Here is a 24,081-nt window from a genome sequence, read left to right on the forward strand (position 1 = left end):
TTCTTCGACGTATTGCCAGCAAGTCATCACGCAGCGGTCACTTGAAATTTGCGAACCCGTGTCTGTCCATCTTTTACACGACCCCCCAAACACGACTTTCACCGCACACACTCCCTCCACGTTTGCCCACACATACCCCGCCATCAGAGATAAACATGTCTGTAGTAGGTGTTGATTTGGGAACGCTCAACAGCGTCATTGCTGTTGCGCGGAATCGCGGTGTCGATGTGGTGAGTAGCCCCGGTCGCATATGATACACCATAATACTGACGCCAGTAGATTGCAAATGAGGTTTCCAACCGCGCGACACCGTAAGTCAACCCGCAGCGCACGCAGCGCACACAACGAGCATCCACTCACAATTTCCCAGATCGCTAGTAGGCTTCGGCCCCAAGAGCAGATACGTCGGCGAGACGGCCAAGAACCAGGAAATCTCCAACCTCAAGAACACCGTCTCCTCCTTCGTCCGCCTCGCCGGCCGCAACCTCACAGACCCCGATGTCCAGGTCGAGCAAGACTTCATATCCGCGCCGCTCATCGACATGGGCGGCCAGGTCGGCGCTGAGGTGACATATCTGGGCAAGAAGGAGCAGTTCACTGCCACCCAGATCACCGCCATGTTCCTCACCAAGATGCGCGCCACAGCATCTGCCGAACTCAAACTCCCCGTCAACGACGTCGTCCTCAGCTGCCCCGTCTGGTACACCGACGCCCAGCGCCGCGCCATCCTCGACGCCGCCGACATCGCCGGCCTCAAGTGCCTGAGGCTCATCAACGACAACACCGCCGTCGCCCTCGGCTGGGGCATCACAAAGCTCGACCTCCCAGCGCCCGAGGAGAAGCCACGGAGAGTCGTCTTCGTCAACATCGGTCACAGCAACTACACCGCTACCGTCGTTGAGTTCAAGAAGGGCGAGCTCGCCGTCAAGTCGAGCGCCTGGGACCGCCACTACGGAGGACGCTACATCGACAAGGCCCTTGTCGAGCACTTCGCCAAGGAGTTCAAGGAGAAGTACAAGATCGATGTCATGGAGAACGGCAAGGCACGCCTCCGTCTGTCCGCCGGTGTCGAGAAGCTCAAGAAGGTCCTTTCCGCGAACAACCAGGCCCCCATCAACGTCGAGTCCATCATGAACGACGTCGATGTCCGCGGCATGCTCAAGCGCGAGGAGCTTGAGGAGCTGATCAAGCCCCTCATCGACCGTGCTACCGCCCCTATCGAGCAGGCTCTCGCTGAGGCCAAGCTCACCACTGCCGACATCGACGCCATCGAGATGGTTGGTGGCTGCACACGTGTACCCGTCCTCAAGGCCAAGATCCAGGACTACTTCGGCAAGCCGCTCTCCTTCACTCTCAACCAGGACGAGGCTGTCGCTCGTGGCTGCGCTTTCTGCTGCGCCATCCTCTCGCCAGTATTCCGTGTCCGTGACTTCTCCGTTCACGACATGGTCAACTACCCCGTTGAATTCACATGGGAGAAGTCAGAGGACATTCCGGATGAGGACACCAACCTGACTGTCTTCAACAAGGGCAACGTCATGCCATCAACCAAGATCCTCACATTCTACCGGAAACACCCATTCGACCTCGAGGCCAGATACGCCAAGCCCGAGCAACTGCCAGGCAAGATGAACCCCTGGATCGGCCGTTTCTCCGTCAAGGGTGTCAAGGAGGACCCCAAGGGCGACTTCATGATTTGCAAGCTCAAGGCACGTCTCAACGTGCACGGTGTGCTCAACGTCGAGTCTGGATACTACGTCGAAGAAACCGAAGTCGAGGAGCCAATCCCCGAGTCTCCGTCAGCAGAGAAGAAAGAGGGTGATGTACGTTCCAAATTTCCTTCTGATCCTAGTAACGGTCGGCAAAGCCCGCCCGAGCCTGCCGCGAAACGACACAAGCCTGACGCTGATCCTGTACTTGCGCGTCCTGCTTCTGCGCACGTAACAAATGAGCTAACAAATTATGCGCAGGCAATGGACGTTGACAAGGACGCCGCCAAGGAGCCACCGAAGATGCGCAAGGTCAAGAAGCAGCAGCGCAAGGGTGACCTGCCACTATCAGCCGGAACTGCTTCGCTCGACGAAGAGAGCAAGCAGACCCTGGCCGAGAAGGAGAACTCCATGATCATGGAGGACAAGCTCGTTCAAGACACCGAGAACGAGAAGAACAACCTCGAGAGCTTCATCTACGAGCTCAAGGACAAGATCCTCGACGTCTACGCCGAATTTGCCAGCGACGAAGAGAAGGCCAAGCTCAACACCAAGCTCGAGACCATCGAGGTAAGTCTCATCGATAGTACGATATATGAGCTGCGCTGACATCTAAACAGGAATGGTTATACGACGAGGGTGACGACGCGTCGAAGGCACAGTACGTCTCCAAGAAGGAGGACATCCGCTCCATCGCCGGTCCCATCATCCAGCGCTACAACGACAAGATCGAGGGCGAGCGACAAGCGGCCATGGAGAAGCACCAAAAGGAGCACGCCGCCAAGCAAGCCGAGCTTGAGCGCGCAAAGCGGGAAGCCGAGTCCAAGAAGCAGGCTGAGGCGCCGCCGGCGGAAGAGCCAAAAGACGCGGAGATGACGGACGCCGAGGCACAAAAGCCAGACGGCGTTGAGGAGGCTTCTTAAGCGGAGAGGCATCTGCGAAGGCGTAACGGCAAAGTGAAAAGCATTTGGTCGGCGTGGTATACTAAAGGGCTACGTTTGGCGCCGAGGAGAAAGTTTTCTCTGTTCGACTTTTCTTCTTGTTTTCTCTGTGATGACGATCATGGTAATGCGATGCTTATGATAGACTAGTCCATAGACGAACGAACACGATATCCAGTTTTGGAACTACAACGTTGAGTTCCGCTGCTTCCATGATTAGGGTTCAGGCGTCTTTTGTATATTGATGTTGTCAAGGTAGCGGGAGTCGATCTCCGAGTGTGGAGAGCGGCTTATGGGCATTTGCTGTCTATGCTTACAGCAAATGTATGCGCGTTTATGGTAAATAACGGCGTCATATTTCCAAAGTTTGAAACTAATGTAGTCTGCAGGGTATCTGTTCAATTTCTGTTCTGAACGGGTCCTAGCACAACATCACATGACCATACACGAGCCCGTTGACTGCTGCTCCTCCTGCTCCTTCTTGTCTAGAAGCTCTTCTAAAGCATCTGTTTTCGCAGACCCAAAGAGATCCCTCAAGACGCTACCAACGGCTGACACCGATTCCGTTTTAGGGAGATACAAATTCCTCTGGGCACCATGTTGGATGAGCAATTGGCAACATTGGTACCAAGCGCTAGTGAGACTCCCTGAAGGCTTTGTGCCACCCTTGTGCGCACGCAATACGGTCTCATGTATCGAAAGTAAAAAGAGCAGCCAGACTGACTTGCCGTCGTTCAGATGAACGGGCTGATTTGGGTCCGCTCCGCGATCGAGGAGGAGCCGTACCATGTCCACATTCACACTCGGGTCGTCGCGCTTGGAGTGGTATCGCATGCTGATAGGTGTGATGCGACGTGGGCGGAGCGCGTAGTCGAGTAGCGGTCGTCCGCCCTTTCGCGCGTTGTTTGGGTTCATGTCTAACTTTGCACGAACGTACTTCACGAGACGAGCTTGCACAGCCAAGGCTAGGAAATTGTACTTGTCGCCCTCTCGATATACGTCAAGCCCTCGTTCACCAACAGGGTCGCGGGCGTGCGTCCAGTGGTTTCGAACACCGCGTGCGTGGTGAGTATTGACGCTATCCACGGCATCAAGTACCTCTACCAGAGACGATGTAGGACTTTGATCGGCTCTCTCGGTTTCATACGCGTAATAGAGTAGCTCGTCCGTTAGCCCGATGACTTTGTTGATCGAGAGTGGTGCCTTGAGATCGATATCCGGGAGTGATTTGAGCATTACAAGGCACATCTTGCATAAGGTAGACGTAGAGCTGAACTTGCCCTTCAGGTTGGCTTGTAGTTGTGAGTAGTAATTGTCTTCCAAGAAGTCGCGAACGGTTCGATGAAGGAAGTCGACCGGATGACTCAGGAAGAGGGGATGTCTGGAGGGATAGCACGGTTAGTGACAGTACCAAGTAAGCGTTTATCTGCTTGAGAGAACCTGGAGCTCCACTTACTCTTCGTCATTGACAACAAGTAGATCACTGCATCTGTTCTGGATGCGCCACTTCAACTCGGGATATTGGCTTTCCACATCCCTGTCGCGAAGGGGTCGTATGGGTGCGTCGATAGCATATGCAGCGTTCTTGCGTTCGCTTTCCAGCAGTGAGAAGGCGTACAATGGGAGCGGCTGGAGTTCATCCACCGTTATCAAAAAGATCTGCGACATCTGTTCAAGATACTCTGGTTTAACTCTCTTGAGAATAACCTCGAAGTACTCTTCCAGGTCTGCTGGGAAAAGATTGACAATGTTCCACAGCATGTCGACACCCTCATGCCGATTGACGGCATAGACAAGGTCACGAGTGATGAGGAAGACCCATAGCCATACACCTTGCGCGCGTTCTGCAATCACCTTCATTATCGATGCGCTCGTGGAATCGGCATCCTCCAAATCTTGGAAGTTGTCATTTTCTGCGAGTTCGCGCTGGACATGGCGTCCCATATCTTCTTTGGTGAAGCCCTTGATGTCGAATGTGCGGGAATGATTACTGAAGAACTTCTCGAATACCGAGCGAGGCCGCGTCGAGGCGCAGATCTTGATGTCCTTGGATGCGGAGAGGAACTTCAAAGCACTAACAACGTCCTCCTCCGCTCCGTTGTACTCGTCTAAACCATCGATGAAGAAGCAGAACTTGACTTCTAAATCCTCCTGGGTAGCGATGCGGGCGAAGGTAGCTTTAAGTTCCTCCAAACGCCATTCTTCGTGCTCCAGCCGACTTGGACACACTATCTCGACGAGTCTGGGTACAGATTTCAGTATCTCGTACAGAAGTGATTGGAAGAGACCTTCTTGGCTCTTTTGCATTTCGTAACCTTGATTCCAGAAGTAGTAGCTTGCCGTGCAGAGTTTAGTCGTGCCAGTCCACTCTTGAAGATATTCGAGCGTGCGGGGGTTTTCAGATACGAATTTCATCAGTGTGGATTTGCCACTGCCTGCCTATATTGGCTTGTCAGTATGAGTTCAGACACAAAAGGCTCTAGTAAGGAGGTTCTATTTACCCGACCTGTGATACAGAATAGCCCATCGTCTTCATCAGCGCTGGCCAACCAGGCCGTGAAGGAGGTCAAAGATGCATCGAAGATCCACGTGTTCGAAGTCTTGTCGGCGTTTGGAATTTGTCCCCATCGCCTGTGTAGTACTGGGAAGTAGAGACTCCTTATGACAGCGTTCTGGTTGATGCATGCCATGTGCTCTTTTCCAAGTGCGTCAAGCTTCGTCTTCAAACTAGCTAATTGCGCCATATGCATGCCTTCTTCCTTGACACGATCCTGCCGTACCAGACTTAGGATATCGGTTCGCATCTGGTCTAGCTTGGCGTCGTAGTTGATTGCCAACGTATCCTGAGTCTTCTTTAGGCCATCAAGTTTCGCTGACAACGCAGAATGATGATCGCTGAAAGAGAAGGAAGTCAGCTCTCGAACGTTTTAACGCTCTATGTCAACATGCCTTTTGATGATGAACTCAACATTCAACCGGATTCGGCTGTCTAACGCTTCAAGCCTTGTTCGTAAGGAGACAATGTCGCGCTGTTTCCAGAAACCTTGGAAGAAGACGCGGCTACTTTCGATGGTCTTCGAACGACCTTCGCGCATGTGTAGGCGGTCAATGACCTTATGCAGCTCTTCGGCTATCTCACGGCACTGTTGTACCATGTCCAAGATGCGTCTTTCGTGCACGGATAGCTTTTGACCAGAAGACTGCTGTTTTTTAACTTGTTCATGATATCTTCCGACGTCTTCTACGATGAGTTCAAGTTCTCGAGTTTCCGCAGAGGTGCCGTGAAGGGAATCGCGTACGTTCCGAGTCCCAGAGGCGAATCTGATGCCGAAGTCGATGAACGATAAGATGTTTGACACAAGCCCGAGAATAGCGAGCGCCTCGGCCATTATCGACTTCAGAAGGAGCTTTGAGCTCCTGCGGGTGCGAGCTGGTGAGGAGTGATGTTGTTAAGAAGCTGAGCGACAACATAGCCCCACCAAGTCTGCAGTCGCCGCCATGCTGATTGGATGACGCCAGGGTTGAGCGCTTAACGAGGCGGAGTACTTGGGGGCGGAAACAGCGCGTTGGGAACGCATACATGGATGCTCACCCGAAGCTATTCGAGTAGAGTCCAGAACTATCTTTCTCATTATTCATAATAATATATTCGCCATATCGATCGCAGACCCATCTATCAAGGTGGTTGCAGTGCAAGTTGCATGCGCTTCGACCGTTGTCCGAGTAATCCTTCGAAGGATCGTCCAGCGGGGCTACAAGGCTATAGCTGTGACAGCATCACGAGCCCTTCTAGTGAAGCTGTATAGGTGGTATACTTCGAAGCTACACAATACAGGGAAGGGTACTGAACGTCCACGAGCTGGAAACAACGCGTGCGTCAGCCTTTGCATAATAAACGCTTCGATCAAGCTGATCAAGATCAGATCAATGCCTCCCCAAAAGTCTACTCACAACTTTGCATCTCAGCGGTCGTTGCCACATCTACCCTCCCAGCATGTCGCGCATCAGTCGCCGATCAAGGACTCCCCCCGCTCCCCAATATTTCGCCCTAGCAATGTTGAGAACAACGAGCAAAGACCGCTCGTTGGTATAGACTTAAACAGTCGGACTCCAATGTGGCAGCACGACAACCGCTGCATTCGGCTACCAGCACAATTTATTCGACGGCTCCTAGGCGCTCCGTCGCTAGACGTATTCACTTACGGCATCGACCAATCGTCAAACATGGGACTTTTTAGAGTCCCAGCAGTCCGCTCCGAGAATGTTGAGAACAACGAACAAAGACCTCTCGTTGGAGTGAACTTGAACAGCCGGACACCGATGTGGCAGCACGATAATACTTACATTCGTCTGCCCGCACAGTTTATTCGATGGTTTCCAAACGCTGTATCCAACGGCCTAGGATTCTTGTTCGGTTCTCTAGTCCCTGTCTATGTTTTTATCGCGACTATAGTCGAGAGGATGATGTCTCCTATCGTCGTAATTTTGGGCAACATGTTCGAGTTCCTGCCTCCCGCTGTCAGGATCATGCTCTGGTTTTGCTTGTTCGCTACAATGATTTTCAATGGGAGTCTGCTTGGAATCTCGCTGAGTCGTAAAGAGTCTTCGTTGGTGTTGCTCGCTATCGAAGCCGGGTCGATATTTCTGTGGGCTGTTCTTACTCGCACTGTAATAAGCAGATCTGCATCTCGAGATAGATACGATGTAATCTGATCGAGTACGCTCTTCGCATTCCGTCGGTGGTCTCGAGAAAACGCTAGTCTCTTCCATGGTTGCTAGTCCAATGATGTTGCGAAGACGGATCCCAGCACCGCGCTTTCAACATCGTTGCATCTTCCCAAGGTGTCCGTTGCGATCATGAACCGCCCATATCGTGACTAGGGATGATCTTCCTCGACGTCTGGCACGGTATTACGCCAAACGCTGAACACTGTATAGTCATGCCTTTTGGAACGCGCTGCACATGTGCTATGCAATTTAGAAAATGCGTTAGTCCACGGTTATCACCTGGGGAAGCGTGTGCAGGTGTTGCGTTCCTTCTCTATCATTAGCGGGGCTGAGCAATCAACATTCAGCGGTACCGAGCGGGCTAATGAGAAGGAACGACGTGTGCAGGGGTCCGGCCTACCTTCCCCGAATTTTAGCGAGCTTAGGGCTGACAGACTGTCCGTTCGTCCTCCAAACTGTCTCGCAACATTCCCTGCGTCTCCCTTGAAACATGCTATTCGAGCCGCTAAGAATCTTCGCAAAACGAGTTGGAGCGACGTCTTCATGTTCGTCACTCTAGCTAGACGCCGCTCTCGCTATGCAGCCAGAAGCCAACACACCGAATCAACACGTGACTGCAAAAGCTGCGTACCAACCTGTAAGAGGTGTTGTACGGAGGAAGTCTAAATCAGGGTGCGGAACCTGCAAGTAAGTGGACTCCCCTGTTCAACGACACGGTACTCAACCGATTGGCTGTTTGTTCTGCAGCGATCTGGGTAGAGATCTGTTCCTATGGACGCTTACCGACATCGACTAGAGCGCGAAGAGTCAAGTGCGACGAAACCAAGCCTGTATGCTCTCGCTGTCGCTCCACTGGTCGGACATGCGAGGGCTACGGACTGTGGGGTGGCGGAGGGAACACCTACGTTGAAAGATACGGCCTGGTGGCAACATCGATCCAGAAACCTCCAACCAAAGTCCTGGGTGTCGAGGAACTCAGGTATCTACAGTTATACAGGATCCGCATCGTTCATACAACTTCCGGTTGGTTTGCTTCGAAGTTCTGGAACTCGATCGTGCTACCAGCAGCGTCGTCAGAACCGGCGGTTCTTCATGCTGCTGTTGCGTTAAGCGCTGCGCACAGATGCAGTTTCGATCCGGCACAAGCTCCGGACGAGAGGGAAAAGTTCATGCTTCAACAATATGGCAAAGCAATCCAGTCGCTACAGCCGCTGTTGCGACGTGGAGACAAAGCCTCAGTCACAGTCATATTGGTCACCTGTCAGTTATTTACCTTGCTTGAATACCTCCGCGGGCAATACCAATTGGCCGAATCACACTTACGGAACGGTCTAAAGGTCCTGATGAACATGACCACAAAGAAAGATCGCTCACACGATGGCGTCCTTGTAATCAAGCCGGCATCATATGAAAAGAGCATCGACCAAGGCATCGTGCGCAGCTTCGCCACACTACATATGCAAAACAATCTGTTCGGTTCCGGTCTGGAAGATCTCGATATATTTCTCCAGCCGATAGAGAATAACATACCATACCCGACTTTTACGACTATCGAGGATGCGAAGGACGCTCTTGATGTGCTATTGCACAGCATTGTTCTCATAGCACAACAATATCGAAAGATGGGGCCAGGCACTAAAGATGAGATTGCTGCGGTTACAGCAGGACAAGAAGAGATCATGACCTCTCTTGCGATGTGGTACGATACGTATCTGAGTACACTTCCCTCGGTCGACAAACTAGCCCTAGCTGCTGGGAGGAAACCAGATGAACTGTGGGCGTTCGGCGGGAAGACGCCGCCAGCAAAGCTTCCAACGGGCCGCGAACCATCAGTCCTCAAATTGCTACTCATGTATCATGCCATGGCGGGCATAATGTGCGGCTGTCTGCAAGTACAGTCTGAGCAGCACTACGAAGTGTATACGCAAACGTTTCTCACGATACTTGTGCATGCCATACACATCTTCGAAGAGTACTCCTTGGCGAAATCTATACCCGATAACGTCAACCTCCACGATTCGATTGGCGAGTACGGCTTTATCGCGCCTTTGTATTACACGGCTATCAAGTGTCGATACCATCGCATCCGCCTCCATGCTATTCGGCTCCTGCGGGTGATCCCGCTGAAGGAAGGAACGTGGGATTCTTTCACGGCAGCAAATATCGCGGAAACGGTTATGGAGCTTGAAGAGCAAGATACTCGCTATGGGGATAACGCTGGAGACGGCTTCTCTCTCTCAGAGATACCCAATTTGGAAGATTCGTATAGCTGGTCTTTGATGCCGGAGCATAACATGTTCCACGATGTGGAAGCAACGACAAGAGGAGATCTCACGAACGAAGTCGTCGTCACATGCAGAAGATGGCGGCTGGACGGCAGCCCGGAAGTCATCAAATTTCACGCCAATCCCAAACCTAGGCACAACACCGACAACAAAAGACATTCTTCTACCTGAAGGGACCAATACAGCTCAAGAACATCTGTTACAAAACCAAAACCATCCAATCAAGAGCATCTATTTCCTTCTCCCTAGAGCTCCCATCCCTCCATCTCTCGCTGCGTCCAGGTCCACAACTTCTCTCCCAGCTTCGTATCCTTGGACAACTCACTCCCCATACCCAACACACCCACAGGTTCATAGTACCGTCCACTCAACACTTCATCCGCAGTGGCCGCCCAAACCCCATTCTTGATCCCGTCCTCCAGCGACCCACATCTCTCAGGCGCCACCTCCCGCGCCAGATACTTAATCTGCTCATCACCCCCCTCGGCGCCTTTATTGAAGATCTCCGTCAAAACGTCACCAGGGTGGATCGCTACACTGATGATCTGCGGGTAGTGCAATGCGTATTGGCGCGCGTAGACTACGTTGGCTAGTTTGGACTGCGTGTATTTGTTCACGCCTGACAAGTTTGTTTGTGAGGATTTCAACGTGTCGAATGCGATGCCGCCGTCTGGCAGGGCGGCAGCGTGAGCGTGGCCCCGCGAGCTGACGGATATGACGCGGGGTGTTGAGCTCGTGGTCTCGACAGTAGAAAGCAGGTTTGGGGTGAGGAGCTTGAGGAGGAGGGCATGACCGACGTGGTTCGTCCCGAATTGCAGTTCGTGGCCTTGGGGTGTAGTGCCCGGGTGGCCGCCCATCTATCGTCGCAGAAGGCGAAGATTAGTCATCGCATACATCGACACATGTGCACACAGGAAACCCGAACAAGAACAGATAAGCAACGCTTCAGGGAGAAAAGAGTTAGGACATACAATCCCCGCATTCAACATCAAAACATCCAATCGCCCTCCACAACCCTCCACCACTTCCCTCGCCGCTCTTGCCACCGAGGCGAAACTCGCTAGATCGCATTCTACGAATCGAACATCGACGGTTGGCGCTGTGGCTTTTATTTCAGAGACGGTAGCATGGCCGCTTGCGACGTTACGTGCGGCGACCCAGAGTTGGGCTGGGTTTAGGGTGGCGAGGGAGAGGGCGGTGGCTTTTCCTATGCCGCTGTTTGCGCCGGTAATCAGGATGACTTTGGAGGAGAGACTGGGTGTGGAGGACATGGTTGCGCGGATTGGAAGGGGGAACAGAAGAAGTCCACGAAACTAGGAGTCGGAGTGCTGGGGCCAAAGATTTGGAGGGTGGATGTGGCGCATGGGACATGTGGTGTATTACCCTTCACTTATCTATTGCTCCTATTTTCGAGTTTCCGACTTATCCCTCGTTTGTTCCAAAAAAGTTCTTGTGCATTTCCATAATGCGTATGATTCGCTAAAGTTCTCCGTGATTCAGGCGTCCCAGGTGTGAGACTGCGGAGGGGTAAGGGCACCGAGACTCCGATGTAGCGGTAGGACATCCTCCGGGGAGCGACAATGAGCTTCACGTCCTTCTGGATGATGACTGAATTGTGACTATCCTTAGATACAGTGGCTTTTGGCAGTCCTAACCACCATCTATCGAGATAGCATAGCTGAAGATCATGTCCTCCCACAGCACATACCTTTCTCCTCTTCACCATCAACCCACCCTACACAACCTCCCATCCTGCGTGACAATCCCCTCCCTCTTCCCCCCATCTAGATCTCTAACCTCCCACTCATCGCTCCCCACGCCTCCAATCGCCCAAAACACACCTTCAGGATCCCATTCCCTCTTCACCTTCGCCAACCTCTCATAATTGCTCCCAAAGAACGCATCCTTCCACTCCCAATCCTGCGCATCCCCCTCATTGATATAACTCCCACTCCCGGGCGTGACATCCCGCCAACCCTGCATATACCCTTGCAGTCTCTGATGTCTTTCCGTCAGTGCCTCGTGCGACAAGATGGGTGCTTTGCCGTCCCAGTGCGCGTTGGATTCGTAGGCTTGTGCGTGGAGGACTGTGGTGCGGAATGCGGGATTGACGCTGTTGTTTGGATTTCCGGAGACGGAGCGCGTGGGCGCGTAATTCATGCCGTGGAAGGTTAGGGAACCGTTTTCGACGACGTGGCGGATGGCGAGGTGGGAGGTTTCTAGTGTAGAAGGTGTCGAGAAGGTGGTGCGGGGGAAGAAGCGGGATGCTATCAAGGTGTGGCCTGTTGTTTCGCCTATTACTCTTTTGGAAAGAGGCGATGCTTGGTGTGAGGAGTCGTCTTCATACGAGAAAGATGGCGTGAGAGAGCGTTTGAGTGTCGGCATAGGTTGTTGGATACCAAGATCATTGAGCTTCTGAAGCAACGGTCGGACGAGTTGCCGATATTCGGTGGTTGTTTTGTTGGGAACCGAGATACTGACAGTAAAGGTAAGACCTGTGCTACTACTGCTTGGGTAGATGAAGCTGTAACCCAAGCCGCCTGCGTCACAGATAGCGATCGAAAACTCCCAGTACGCGCGCATGCCGGCCCAGAAGGTTTCTGCAGAGATTGGAGGCGCACTTGATCCGCGGTCTGGTGTCGTTGAGAAACGAACACTGCCTGACGTAACGGCTGTGGCGGGGAACGTTTTGACGATAACGGACGTGATGATGCCGAATGTACCTGGTCCTTGGTCAGTGACAGTCGGATTTTCTTTTTGCTGAGAATGATTACCTCCGCCTCCTCCTCGGAAAGCCCAGAACAGGTCTGCATTTTCCCCTTCATGTGCTTCGACTACCCTTCCATCAGCTGTAACAGCAGTGATGGCGAGCACTTGGTCTGCCGCCAGACCATAGTAGCTGGTATAAGCACTGTGTCCACCACCTTGAAGAAATCCGCCTGCAATACCTACGGTTGAACCGCCTGCAACAATTATGACTATATTCTTCTGCCGCATTAGTGTAGAGCCCTCAGAAGCCTGGGTACCGGCGGCATAAACAACAGCTTTCCCTGTATACGAACCAGTCGGTGAGGTGTAGTTCGGATCATACGTCATGCCTTTGAGGTTGTGTGTCCATACACTGAGAGAGTAACCACCGATGGATTTCCCGTTGAAGTCATGACCCGAGTTTTTGATCACAAGGCGGATGTCCTGGTTCCTAGCAAAGTTGACTGCAAGCTGGATGTGTCTCAACGTAGTAGCTCTGACGACGTACTCCGGCCAACCACCCTGGGTACATTTTGAGTTTGGTTGTGAGGTTGGTGTGCATGCGTTCCCGGATGCCCATTGGGACATGATACTGGTGGGATCATCGGTACTGTCGTAGTTAGAATGACACAATAAGGGTGATGTTGCGTTACAAGTGAGCTCACTGTAGGTTCATGCCCGCCCAGTTACTCTTGTACTGTTCGCATCTCGCTGCATTGTAGCCCTCACCAGTATAGCAGACGCTGGCAAGCGGCTTCGGCTTCAGTAACACACCACCGAGCGTATCGTTAAAAGAGGTCCAGACATCCTCGCCCGGCCACTCAGCGTCACCCGGGATGATCTTGCAATCAGCAGGCGCCGCAGCTTGTGATGCACTACCAAAGCGCACTGCGTCATTGCGAGCTGCATCCTCGTTAGTGAGCTGTTCGCGCTCCCAATCAAAATTGAGGGCAATTGCTGCCGCTGAGAAGAGGTAAAAGACGAGAGTAGTATAGAGCATCTTGGTGAGGTCGTGAGTGACAATGTATTGAGGGAAGGACGTAGAATCGTTGCAGGCAGGCGCGAACGAACTCAATATAGGAAACCACCGCTATCACGACGATGTACAGATAACGTTATCGCTCTCACTCGCTGTGAAGCCAGCCTGTTTGCTCCCCACACACCCTTCCAATGCCTCGTCTGTGGGGCCATACGAGCATGTGGTCTTCGCAGGTGTGGGATGACTGAGCTGTGGTGTTCACCTATTGTCCTGCATATACGTGCCGGCTATATAGCTTACCACCGTCCCGGTTCGCAGAAAGATTTCCAGGCGAGAATCCGGGTCTAGATTTACCATTAGTCCGGGCGTGTAGGGTGATCAACTACGCAACAACAGACGCAAAACAATTCGAAGAAGGGAGATATCTTTTCATACAAGGGGTTATCATGCAATACGACAGTTGGACAAATGATCATGGGGGATAGAAAACGCGCCATCCGCTGTACATAAGATCGTCTGTCCCTGAGATCCAATCTCATCTAGCCCAATAGTAAAGTTACACAGTCGTCCCAAATGCACCGAAAATAGAATCAGATTATAGCATAAGCTCGAGAGGGCTCTCAATGGCCTTCTTGAGCTCGCGCATGAACTCGCCACCGACGGCACCGTCGACAACCTTGTGGTCGAAGCTGCCGGTGATGACAATCTGGTCGTCCCACTCAACGCTCGCTGTGCCATCCTCAGCCTGGCCTGGTACTGCGACCTTCCTTGTTGTGCCGATTGCGACGATGCAAGCTTGTGGGGGGTTGATGACGGCGGTGAATCGCTCAACAGCGGGGTTCATTCCCATGTTGGAGATGGTGATGGTTCCGCCCTGGTATTCCTCAGGCTTGAGCTTGCCGTCGCGTGCGCGCTTGCCAAGGTCCTTGATCTGGGATGAGATGGATTGGAGGCCGAGTCCGTTGACGTTCTTGACAATGGGGGTCATGAGACCGACGGGGGTAGAGACAGCGACGGAGACGTCGACAGTGTTGTGCTGACGGATAATGACCTTACCGCCATCCTCGCGCCAGGATGAGTTGGCAGCGGGGACCTTGCGGGCGGCAACAGCGAGAGCCTTGACAAGCAAGTCGTTGACCGAGAGCTTGTACTCGCCGTTAGCTGAGGCGTTGAGAGCTTCGCGGAGCTTGAGGAGCTTGGAGACGGAGATGTTGGAGGCGACGAAGTAGTGGGGGTTCTGCTGCATGCTCTCGCGGAGACGGGTAGCAATGACCTTGCGCATGCTGGTAGCCTCGACGTCCTCGTACGCCGCAGCGGAGGCGCCAGCAGTGGGGGCAGCACCGGCGGCAGGCTTGTACTTCTCAATGTCCTCCTTGGTGACCTGGCCGCCCTTTCCAGTGCCCTTGATGGAACCGATGGGGACGCCCTTCTCGAGCGCGAGCTTCTTTGCGGCGGGGGAGACGGCGGGCTGGCGCTGGAGAGCGGTCTCTAGACGGTCGCCGGTGGACTCAGACTCGATGGCAGCGGGCGCAGACTCCTCCTTGGCGGGGGGAGCGGTCTTGGAGCCAGTGTTCGGGGGCTCGCTGGCTTCGGCGGCGTTGCCCTCCTTGGAGGGAGTGTCGGCCTTCTTGTCACCACCGGCGTCCTCGATGGAGAAGCTCTCGAACGCGGAGACGTCCTCGCCCTCCTCGACCATAACAGCAATGGGCTGCGAGAGTCAGCATGGTATCCTCGAAAGCTTGTGTACCTCGACTTACGCTTCCAACAGCGACGTCCTTCTCGCCAGCGTCGCGGAGGATCTTGGCGATGGTGCCCTCCTCCTGGAACTCAAAGTCCATCTGCGCCTTGTCTGTCTCGATCTCGACGAGGACGTCACCGGGCGCTATTGAGTCGCCGACCTTCTTCTGCCATGCGCCAATGTTTCCGGCGGTCATGGTTGGGGAGAGGGCGGGCATGCTGATAACGCTGTGCGAGGGGTAGGCTGCGGGCTGCGTTAGCAATGCGATGGCCAGCGGAGTATCTCGCCGCGAGGGACGCGGTGGGAGTGCTCACACTTGGAGGCATAGTAGCGTGCGAGCGCGGACAGGGCTGGTGTGCGTCTGTATACGGCGTGTCAGCTTTGCTCGTCGGAGGATTGTGGACAATGCCACGCGGGAGTGAAGCTAACGTACGCGGAGCATCTCGAGGTGGGCAGGGCGCCGCGCAGGGCAATTGACCCCCGCGAGCTCAATTGGCTCCCAGCCCGGGACAGCAGAGTTGTGGTTGCGGGCATTGTGTTGGGATGCCGGGCGCTGAGATTTTACTCCAAGCGACGTGAAATGGGGGAAGACGGGCTTGTCGGGCGAGGGCGACAGGCAGACAGAGGTGAGCGAGCTGGAGGCTCAGGCGCTTAGCGGTCAGGGCTGGAGGAGATGGAAGACTGTTCAACGAAAAGTTTAGTGCAGCTGGTTGGAGACCCGGCGACTAGCGTTCTCTCCCGATGAGGGTCTATGCTGGATGCGACATTTCCCGGCAGGACGCAAAGTGTGGCTGACCAGCACCAGCATCAGCCACAGCCCGGCGCCACCCTAGCCTACCGCGCGGCTGGTCCCAGGTACGTAACTAGCCAGGAGGAAAGACACAAAGTGTCATCTCAGAGCACGACTCGCTCAACGCCTGCACAGACTCGCCCGCTGTCCGCTGCTCTGCACTGCACTGCGCCAGTCCGAGTCACCACTGCCGCGCCCTCACTTTTTGCAATCGCTCCTTCTCCGCCATGGTTGCTGAGGAAGTGACATTCCTACAAACATCCCGGACGTGAACAACTATGGCCGACACCGAACCCCCGCCAGCGCCCCGAGAGGACATGGAGAAGCCCGACATGGAGGAGCAAGATGCACCTGCCGCAGACACAAGAGAGGAAGAAGAGGACGAGAGCGACTCCTCAGACGCCGAGTCGGAGCAGGCGTCAGAGCAGGCATCAGAGCACGCCGAGGATACGTCGTCCCCAGCGCCCGAAGCTCCACGGGAAGAGGCGGAAACAGCGACACCTGCGCCCGGAACACCAGTCCTCCACGTCCCCAACGGAGGAGACGCGCCGCGATCATCCGAGCAGATCTTCGATCACCGCCTGCCTATCGAGAACCGCCCGCGAACCGACTCGCAGTCCACAGCAGCCACTACGGCCACGCGACCATCCACAAAAAGCTCCCTCGTCTTCGTCGTCACCGCGCTCGAGACAATCGCAGCTTCCAAAGATGCCAGGAAGAACAAGAAACTGGGCGACAGCACCAATGCCGCCTTGTCGGCAATCAAGAACGAGGGCGACCCGGCGCGCATCAACCCCGAGGTCCTCTTTGAACCCCTCCAACTTGCCTCCGAGGCGCCCAACGTCCCCGTGTCCATCACCGCGCTCGACTGCATCGGCAAGCTCATCAGCTACTCCTACTTCTCCGTGCCGGCCGAGCCGCGAGCCGACAACAGCGAGGCCCCGCCTCTGATCGAACGAGCCATAGACACGATATGCGATTGCTTCCAAGGCGAGGCCACTGCGCCCGAAGTCCAACTCCAAATCGTCAAGTCGCTGCTGGCAGCCATCTTGAACGACAAGATCGTTGTACACGGAGCAGGATTGTTGAAGGCTGTGCGACTCACGTACAACATCTTCCTCCTTTCCAAGTCAAGCGCGAACCAACAAGTAGCACAGGGTGCACTGACACAAATGGTTGGCACAGTCTTCGAAAGGGTCAAGACGAGACTTTCTATCAAGGAAGCTCGCATGAACCTGTCGCGCTCATCTTTGAACGACAAGGGGCAATCGAGTGAGAGTGTACAGCCCGAGGAGGGCAGCGCAGAAGACATCACCGGTTCCGAGGCCAACGGCGACGATGCAGAGGACGAGCACGATGCCGAAAACGCCGAACCGAGCGACAAGGCAGTCGACCGACACACTGGACCCAAGATCACGCTGCAAAGCTTCGAAAACAACATGAGCTTCAACGACGACCGTATACACGATAATGCGCCAACGCTGGTGACTCGCATCAAAGGCAAAGCTGGGTCACGACATGTGTCCGGTCAAGAGGGTTCGCCTCATGTCAACACCGAAGAAGAGGAAGAAGATGAGATATTCGTCAAGGACGCGTACCTCGTCTTCAGAGCCATGTGCCGTCTGAGCACAAAAGGTCTGTCAGTGGACCATGCCCACGATGTGAAGTCCCAAGGCATGCGCTCAAAGCTTCTCTCCCTGCACATGATTCACACTATACTTTTCAATAATATTGCTGTATTCGTGTCGCCATATGCCACTATCCGCAGTGGCAGCGACGAGCCAACGAGCTTCATACAGGCAGTCAAACAGTATCTTTGTTTGAGCCTGAGCCGGAACGGTGCAAGTTCCGTGAAGCACGTCTTCGAAGTTGCCTGCGAGATTTTCTGGCAGATGCTTAAATACCTGCGCATATCACTCAAGAAGGAAGTCGAGGTGTTCCTAAAGGAAATCTACCTCGCAACTCTAGACAAGCGGAGTGCTCCTGCATTCCAGAAGCAATATATTTTGACAATATTCGGAAGGCTGGCTGCAGACCCCCGAGCACTAGTAGAGATCTATCTCAACTATGATTGCGATCGCACCGCACTTGACAACATGTTCCAGCGCGTCGTCGAACACTTGTCCAAGATCTCCAGCAACCCCGTCACCATCACACCTGTGCAGCAGCAAGCGTACCAGGACCAACGAGAGAAGCAATCAAGACAGATGGATTGGCAGAGCCGAGGCACATTACCACCATCACTGACGACCGTCTCCATGAACTCATCACACGACACGGAACATGGCTACCCTCAAGAATATGCAATGAAGCAGGAGTCTCTCGAGGCTCTGGTCGAGATCCTCCGATCTCTCGTCAACTGGGCTCAGCAAGCCCTGCCTGACAACACCAAACCGAACCACCCTGACCTACGACCGTCGCTCGACAATCTTCGCGTATCAACCGATACTAGGCTTGCTTCAGAGTCACCAATGGTTGGAGCAGATTCTGGAACCGTCACGCCGCTTGCCGAGGACGATTACAGTCAGCTCGAGAAGGCAAAGCAGAGGAAAACGGCCCTCACAAGCGCGTTGCGTCAGTTTAACTACAAGCCGAAACGTGGACTCAAGACATTGATCGCAGAAGGCTTCATCCCCTCAAATAAACCTGAGGACATCGCTCGTTTCTTTCTCGACAATGATCAGATCGACAAGACGGCACTGGGAGAGTTCCTCGGTGAGGGAGATCCCGAGAACATTGCTATCATGCATGCATTCGTGGATTTGATGGACTTTACCAAGACTCGCTTTACGGATGCCCTGCGGCGCTTCCTCCAAAGCTTTCGACTGCCTGGTGAGGCGCAGAAGATCGATCGTTTCATGCTCAAGTTTGCTGAACGATACATCACCGGCAATCCCAACGCATACGCCAACGCCGACACTGCATACGTTCTGTCATATTCCGTCATCATGTTGAACGTCGATCAACATAGCAAAAAGATGAAGGGTCCACGTATGACACCACAAGACTTCATCAAGAACAACCGCGGCATCAACGACAACGCCGATCTGCCGGATGAGTACCTACAAGGTATATACGATGAGATCTCACAGAATGAGATCGTGTTAAACACAGAGCAAGAAGCCGCTGCAGACAAGGGTCTGCTCAATCAACAACCCACAGGAGGGCTGTCTAGTATAGGACAGGTACTCACGGGTGGTGCTCGCGACCTACAGCGAGAAGCAATCGTACAAGCGTCGGAAGCGATGGCTAACAAGACCGAGCAATTGTACAAACAGCTTCTCCGAGCTCAACGAAGAACGGCAACAGCTCTTCCAGTTTCCAAGTTCATCCCTGCATCCTCATCCAAGCACGTCGGACCCATGTTCGAAGTCAGCTGGATGCCAATTTTGACTGCTCTCTCTGGCCAAGCTCAAGATCACAACATTGAGATTGTTCGCCTGTGTATCGAGGGCATCAAACTAGCAATTCGAATATCGTGCTTGTTTGACCTAGACAGCTCGCGACAGGCTTTCGTAGCTTTCCTCTCGCGCTTCACAAACCTTTACAACGTGAGCGAGATGAAGGCTCGGAACATGGAGGCATTGAAAGCCCTGATCGAGATTGCACAGACGGAAGGAAATCTTCTACGTGAATCCTGGCGCGAGGTCCTCACATGTGTTTCTCAGTTGGATCGTTTCCAACTCATCTCAGCTGGTATCGATGAGCGCGCCGTACCGGATGTGCTCAAGTCCAGTTCAGGCACCACGCAGTCGCGTAAGAATCTTAATGTTCCAGCCAACCGTCGAAGGCCAACATCACAATCCAGCACCATGAGCTTCCAATCCGAAGTAGCCGAGGAAAGCCGATCCACTGATATTGTTCGAGGAGTAGACCGCATCTTCACCAACAGTGCGAACCTCTCTGGTGAAGCTATTGTCGACTTTGTCAAAGCCCTTGTTCAGGTCAGCTGGCAAGAGATCCAGTCTTCTGGGCAGAGCGAGTCTCCGCGTACCTACAGTCTGCAGAAGCTCGTGGAAATCAGTGGCTACAACATGACGCGTGTGCGCTTTGAGTGGACCAACATCTGGCAGGTGCTTGGCGCTCACTTCAACGAGGTCGGATGTCACACCAACACTAACGTCGTATTTTTCGCTCTCAACTCATTACGGCAACTCTCCATGAAGTTTATGGAGATTGAGGAACTGCCCGGTTTCAAGTTCCAGAAGGACTTCCTCAAACCCTTCGAGCACATTATCAACAACGCCAACGTTGTCTCGGTCAAGGACATGGTGCTACGCTGCTTGATTCAGATGATCCAAGCGCGCGGCGAGAACATTCGGTCTGGTTGGAAAACCATGTTTGGTGTTTTCACCGTGGCCGCCAGAGAGCCCTATGGTATGCCTTTCCTGAAGTTCACTTGTACAATTACTAATAAGCAGCAGAGGGCATCGTGAACCTTGCGTTTGAGAACGTCACCCAAGTGTACAATACCCGTTTCGGTGTAGTCATTTCCCAAGGCGCATTTGCAGATCTCATTGTCTGTCTGACTGAATTCTCGAAGAATTTCAAGTTCCAAAAGAAGTCGCTACAAGCAATAGAACTGCTCAAGTCATCTGTACCCAAGATGTTACGGACGCCCGAGTGCTCTCTATCCGCCCGTGCTGGGTACCTAAAGGATTCCGAAAAGGGTTCTTCGATACCGAAGCAGCCCAGTCGACAAACCCAAGAAGAGCAATTCTGGTTCCCAGTCCTATTCGCCTTCCACGACGTTCTCATGACTGGGGAGGATCTGGAGGTTCGATCAAGAGCCTTGAGCTATCTCTTTGATACCCTGATCAGCTATGGAGGCGACTTCCCAAGGGATTTCTGGGACATGCTTTGGCGACAGCTTCTGTATCCCATCTTCATGGTTTTGAAGTCAAAGTCCGAGATGACAAAGGTTTTGAACCACGAAGAGCTTTCCGTTTGGCTATCGACAACGATGATACAGGCTCTGCGCAACATGATTAAACTCTTCACCCACTTCTTTGATTCGCTAGAGTATATGCTCGACCGATTCCTAGATCTCCTCGCCCTCTGCATATGTCAGGAGAACGATACGTTAGCGCGCATCGGTAGCAACTGTCTACAGCAGTTGATTCTGCAGAACGTTCAGAAATTTCAGGCGGATCACTGGAGTCAGATTGTCAAGGCATTCGTCGATCTGTTCCAAAGGACCGAAGCAACAGCGCTGTTCTCTGCTGCGACGAGCGGCTCTTCAGCACAAAGCACTTCGGCGAACGGTACTGGCAACACATCAGACTTGACGACACCCACAGGAGAAGGGCCTCCCGGCGAATTGTCGCTTCAAACACCTGCTGAGGAACCAAAGTTGGACAATGCGCTCGGTATCAACGGTCTTTCTGGCGCAAGGCGACCGTCGCTGGTGACCTCGGACTCCGCTAGCATTAGTGGCGGGGTTGAGCAACGTATGCCTTCCCCGCTACCCAAGCGTCAGACACAAGAGCTAGAGGACTACCGTCCCGAGAACCAGGATCTCCAGCAACCACCTGTTGTCGTAACTGCTGCTCGCCGTCGTTTCTTCAACCAGATCATCACCAAGTGTGTTCTACAACTCCTCATGATCGAGACGGTTCAAGAGCTCTTCACAAACGAAGCAGTGTACGAGAAGATCCCGTCTGGCGAACTGCTCCGCCTCATGGCTGTACTCAAGAAGTCATACCACTTCGCCAAGCGCTTCAATGCCAACCGTGACTTGAGGTCACGCCTATTCAGGGAGGGCTTCATGAAGCAACCACCAAACTTGTTGAAGCAGGAAAGCGGATCTGCGTCGGTGTACGTCAGCATCCTATTCCGAATGTACCACGACACTTCCAACGACCGCGCCGCATCACGCGCCGATACCGAAGCTGCCCTGATCCCACTGTGCGAAGACATTATTGCCTCATACGTCGATCTCGACGAAGAGACCCAACAACGCAACATTGTTACGTGGCGTCCTGTCGTCGTGACCGTATTGGATGGATACACTGGCCTGCCCACTACGGATTTTGAGAAGAACGTGGACCTTTTTGCGCCGCTTGTTGTTGGGCTTCTCGGCACGGAGATGGCACCCGATGTGCAGAGAAGCGTACAGGCGCTCGTTGGGCGCATCTTCGAAACAAAGCTGGGCATGGAGAAGGTGCCACTCATGCCGGCCATCAGTCGGAGTCCACGAGGTAGCTTTGTGGGTAGTCCATCCCAAAGGAGAGTCAGCAAAGGTGGACGGTAGAGTGATTCTCCGTCCCACATCTTCATTCAAGGTTTCCAGGCTCAGCACTTGCTGATGTGTATTTTGTTCTTCAGGTCTGATTCGGCAAGCTGTGTCAACTTGTCAGCTCAGCACCTCTCTGTTCTTCTTTTGGATCTAAAGCATTGCCACTAAGGTCTGGGTGTCTCCAGAAGGCGTTTGTGGGCGCGAAGCTTGGTTGCTTTGTACAGTAGTACGATGTCAAAATCTGCATCATCTTGTCGATACTTTCTATGACTTCCCTTTTGAACAAGACGGTTAGAGAAGAATACATAGATTACGAGTCGTTTGCGATCTCTTGGTTCTGGTGATGGTACGCCGCGAGATCAACGTGATCGACAGAGCCGCTTCATGCAGGTACGACCAGGGAAGCTTAAACCCGGAAATGCTCAACGTCATGGAAGCTAACTGCCGTTGCTGGTAGCATGTACCACACAACATGCACGTAAGGAACGTGTAAGTGTATGACGTTTGTTGACGACTGACATCACGATGCAGAAGCGGGAGGAAGCTGCAATGCTTCTTAAGGACAGCTCAGGCCCACCCAACGACACGACAACACAGGCCACCCGCGTGACCTTACAATCAGAATGCGGTCCTCACTGCTATCAGCCATTGCCCTGACTGCAAGTGCCGCAGCACAAATCACCTTCCAAAACAGCAGCACCACGATCCTGCAAACAGACCCCGGAACCTATGGTCCCGAAATAGAGGAATACCACTACTACTACACGCAATGGCCCATCGGCCTCGCCATTTCCTCGACAGGCCGTTTCTTCGCAACCTACACCCGCGGCTCCTACGCCTACACGCTCGGCGAAGTCGTCAACAAAACAGCCGAAGTCCCCTATCCATCCGCATCTCTCAACCTGCCCGTCTCCCAACTAAACACAAGCTGGAACGGAATCCCATTCGGCAGCAACAACCGCACAGGTCTAATCAGCGTTCAAGCCCTCTACATCACGCCTGAAAATGCACGCAGACCAGAAACGCTTTGGGTTGTAGACACCGGTCGACCTACTATCACCGACAGCAGCGGCGCACCCAGTATGCCCTACGCTCAACCCGGCGGACCCAAGATCCTCGGGATTAGTCTAACTAACGACACCGTCTACGCAACCTACACCTTCCCCGCCTCCGTCCACTTCCCCGACTCCTACATGAACGACATCCGGTTCGACCTGCGCCCCACCACCACCTCTTCCGGGGGCGGCGTCGCATACATCGTCGACAGCAGCGACGAGGGCCGGCCCGGCTTCATCGTCTTGGACCTAGGTACGGGCGAGAGTTGGCGGCGACTAACCCAGCATCCCTCCACTTTACGTGTGGACCGCGACGTCCCGTCCTACCAAGGCGTTCCGTTCTATCAACGCACGATCGGACAGCCGATTCAGACGCTGAGGGAGGGGTTGGATGGGATACAGATATCTCCGGATGGGGAGACGATATATTACAGTCCGCTCACGTCGGACTACTTGTATTCGATCCCCACGGCTAACCTCCTAACTCCCCCCTCGGACCCCCTCGCCGAACTCACAGCCGCAAACAACGTGACCAACCTTGGTCAGCGCGGCGGTAATGCGAATGGCTTCGAGGGCGATAGTAACGGTTTGGTGTACCAGTGTATGCCTGAGCACAATGCGATTTACGTGTATGATCCACAGACGAAGAGGACGGAGCCTTTTGTGAGGGATCCGCGTATTATTTGGCCAGATGGAGCGAGTGTGGGCGAGGATGGGTATTTGTATATGAATATTAATCAGTTGCCAAGGCAACCGAATTGGAATGAGGGGGTTGATGGGAGGGTTTTTCCGGGGGCGGTTTTGAGGGTCAAGTTGCCCGGGGGAGGGGGGAAGATCATGGGTTTGGCGTGAAAGTTGTTTCTGTTAGAG

General features: G+C 53.6%; 8 protein-coding genes across 8 annotated transcripts; 4 read left to right on the top strand and 4 right to left on the bottom strand.

Moving 5' to 3' along the window:
* Positions 1–155: 155 nt before the first annotated feature.
* Positions 156–2,632, top strand: HSP88 (Heat shock protein hsp88; the record flags this gene model as incomplete). Its single annotated transcript, XM_049403958.1, has 5 exons — positions 156–230; positions 280–311; positions 371–1,913; positions 1,971–2,279; positions 2,330–2,632. The coding sequence occupies 5 exons, from the start codon at positions 156–158 to the stop codon at positions 2,630–2,632; spliced, it is 2,262 nt and encodes a 753-aa protein (XP_049250330.1).
* Positions 2,633–3,082: 450 nt separating this feature from the next.
* On the bottom strand, positions 3,083–5,621 carry J4E88_010367 (uncharacterized protein; the record flags this gene model as incomplete). Its single annotated transcript, XM_049403959.1, has 4 exons — positions 3,083–4,031; positions 4,107–5,089; positions 5,152–5,522; positions 5,615–5,621. The coding sequence occupies 4 exons, from the start codon at positions 5,619–5,621 to the stop codon at positions 3,083–3,085; spliced, it is 2,310 nt and encodes a 769-aa protein (XP_049250331.1).
* A 2,849-nt stretch (positions 5,622–8,470) lies between these two features.
* J4E88_010368 (uncharacterized protein) lies at positions 8,471–9,834 on the top strand (the record flags this gene model as incomplete). Its single annotated transcript, XM_049403960.1, has 2 exons — positions 8,471–8,478; positions 8,508–9,834. The coding sequence occupies 2 exons, from the start codon at positions 8,471–8,473 to the stop codon at positions 9,832–9,834; spliced, it is 1,335 nt and encodes a 444-aa protein (XP_049250332.1).
* Positions 9,835–9,908: 74 nt separating this feature from the next.
* Positions 9,909–10,934, bottom strand: J4E88_010369 (uncharacterized protein; the record flags this gene model as incomplete). The annotated part of the gene is made up of 2 exons (XM_049403961.1): positions 9,909–10,520; positions 10,635–10,934. 2 exons carry the CDS (start codon positions 10,932–10,934, stop codon positions 9,909–9,911), a joined length of 912 nt encoding a protein of 303 aa, XP_049250333.1.
* A 454-nt stretch (positions 10,935–11,388) lies between these two features.
* On the bottom strand, positions 11,389–13,411 carry J4E88_010370 (uncharacterized protein; the record flags this gene model as incomplete). The annotated part of the gene is made up of 3 exons (XM_049403962.1): positions 11,389–12,386; positions 12,438–13,021; positions 13,077–13,411. 3 exons carry the CDS (start codon positions 13,409–13,411, stop codon positions 11,389–11,391), a joined length of 1,917 nt encoding a protein of 638 aa, XP_049250334.1.
* A 574-nt stretch (positions 13,412–13,985) lies between these two features.
* MRP3 (Component of pyruvate dehydrogenase complex, mitochondrial) lies at positions 13,986–15,662 on the bottom strand (the record flags this gene model as incomplete). Its single annotated transcript, XM_049403963.1, has 4 exons — positions 13,986–15,098; positions 15,148–15,371; positions 15,443–15,489; positions 15,562–15,662. The coding sequence occupies 4 exons, from the start codon at positions 15,660–15,662 to the stop codon at positions 13,986–13,988; spliced, it is 1,485 nt and encodes a 494-aa protein (XP_049250335.1).
* A 534-nt stretch (positions 15,663–16,196) lies between these two features.
* Positions 16,197–22,171, top strand: J4E88_010372 (uncharacterized protein; the record flags this gene model as incomplete). The annotated part of the gene is made up of 2 exons (XM_049403964.1): positions 16,197–20,295; positions 20,343–22,171. The coding sequence occupies 2 exons, from the start codon at positions 16,197–16,199 to the stop codon at positions 22,169–22,171; spliced, it is 5,928 nt and encodes a 1,975-aa protein (XP_049250336.1).
* A 608-nt stretch (positions 22,172–22,779) lies between these two features.
* Positions 22,780–23,978, top strand: J4E88_010373 (uncharacterized protein; the record flags this gene model as incomplete). Its single annotated transcript, XM_049403965.1, has 2 exons — positions 22,780–23,887; positions 23,953–23,978. The coding sequence occupies 2 exons, from the start codon at positions 22,780–22,782 to the stop codon at positions 23,976–23,978; spliced, it is 1,134 nt and encodes a 377-aa protein (XP_049250337.1).
* Positions 23,979–24,081: the final 103 nt, after the last annotated feature.

This window comes from Alternaria novae-zelandiae (assembly GCF_023758075.1).
Source record: "Alternaria novae-zelandiae strain BMP 2774 chromosome Unknown scaffold_32, whole genome shotgun sequence".
Taxonomy (NCBI): domain Eukaryota; kingdom Fungi; phylum Ascomycota; class Dothideomycetes; order Pleosporales; family Pleosporaceae; genus Alternaria; species Alternaria novae-zelandiae.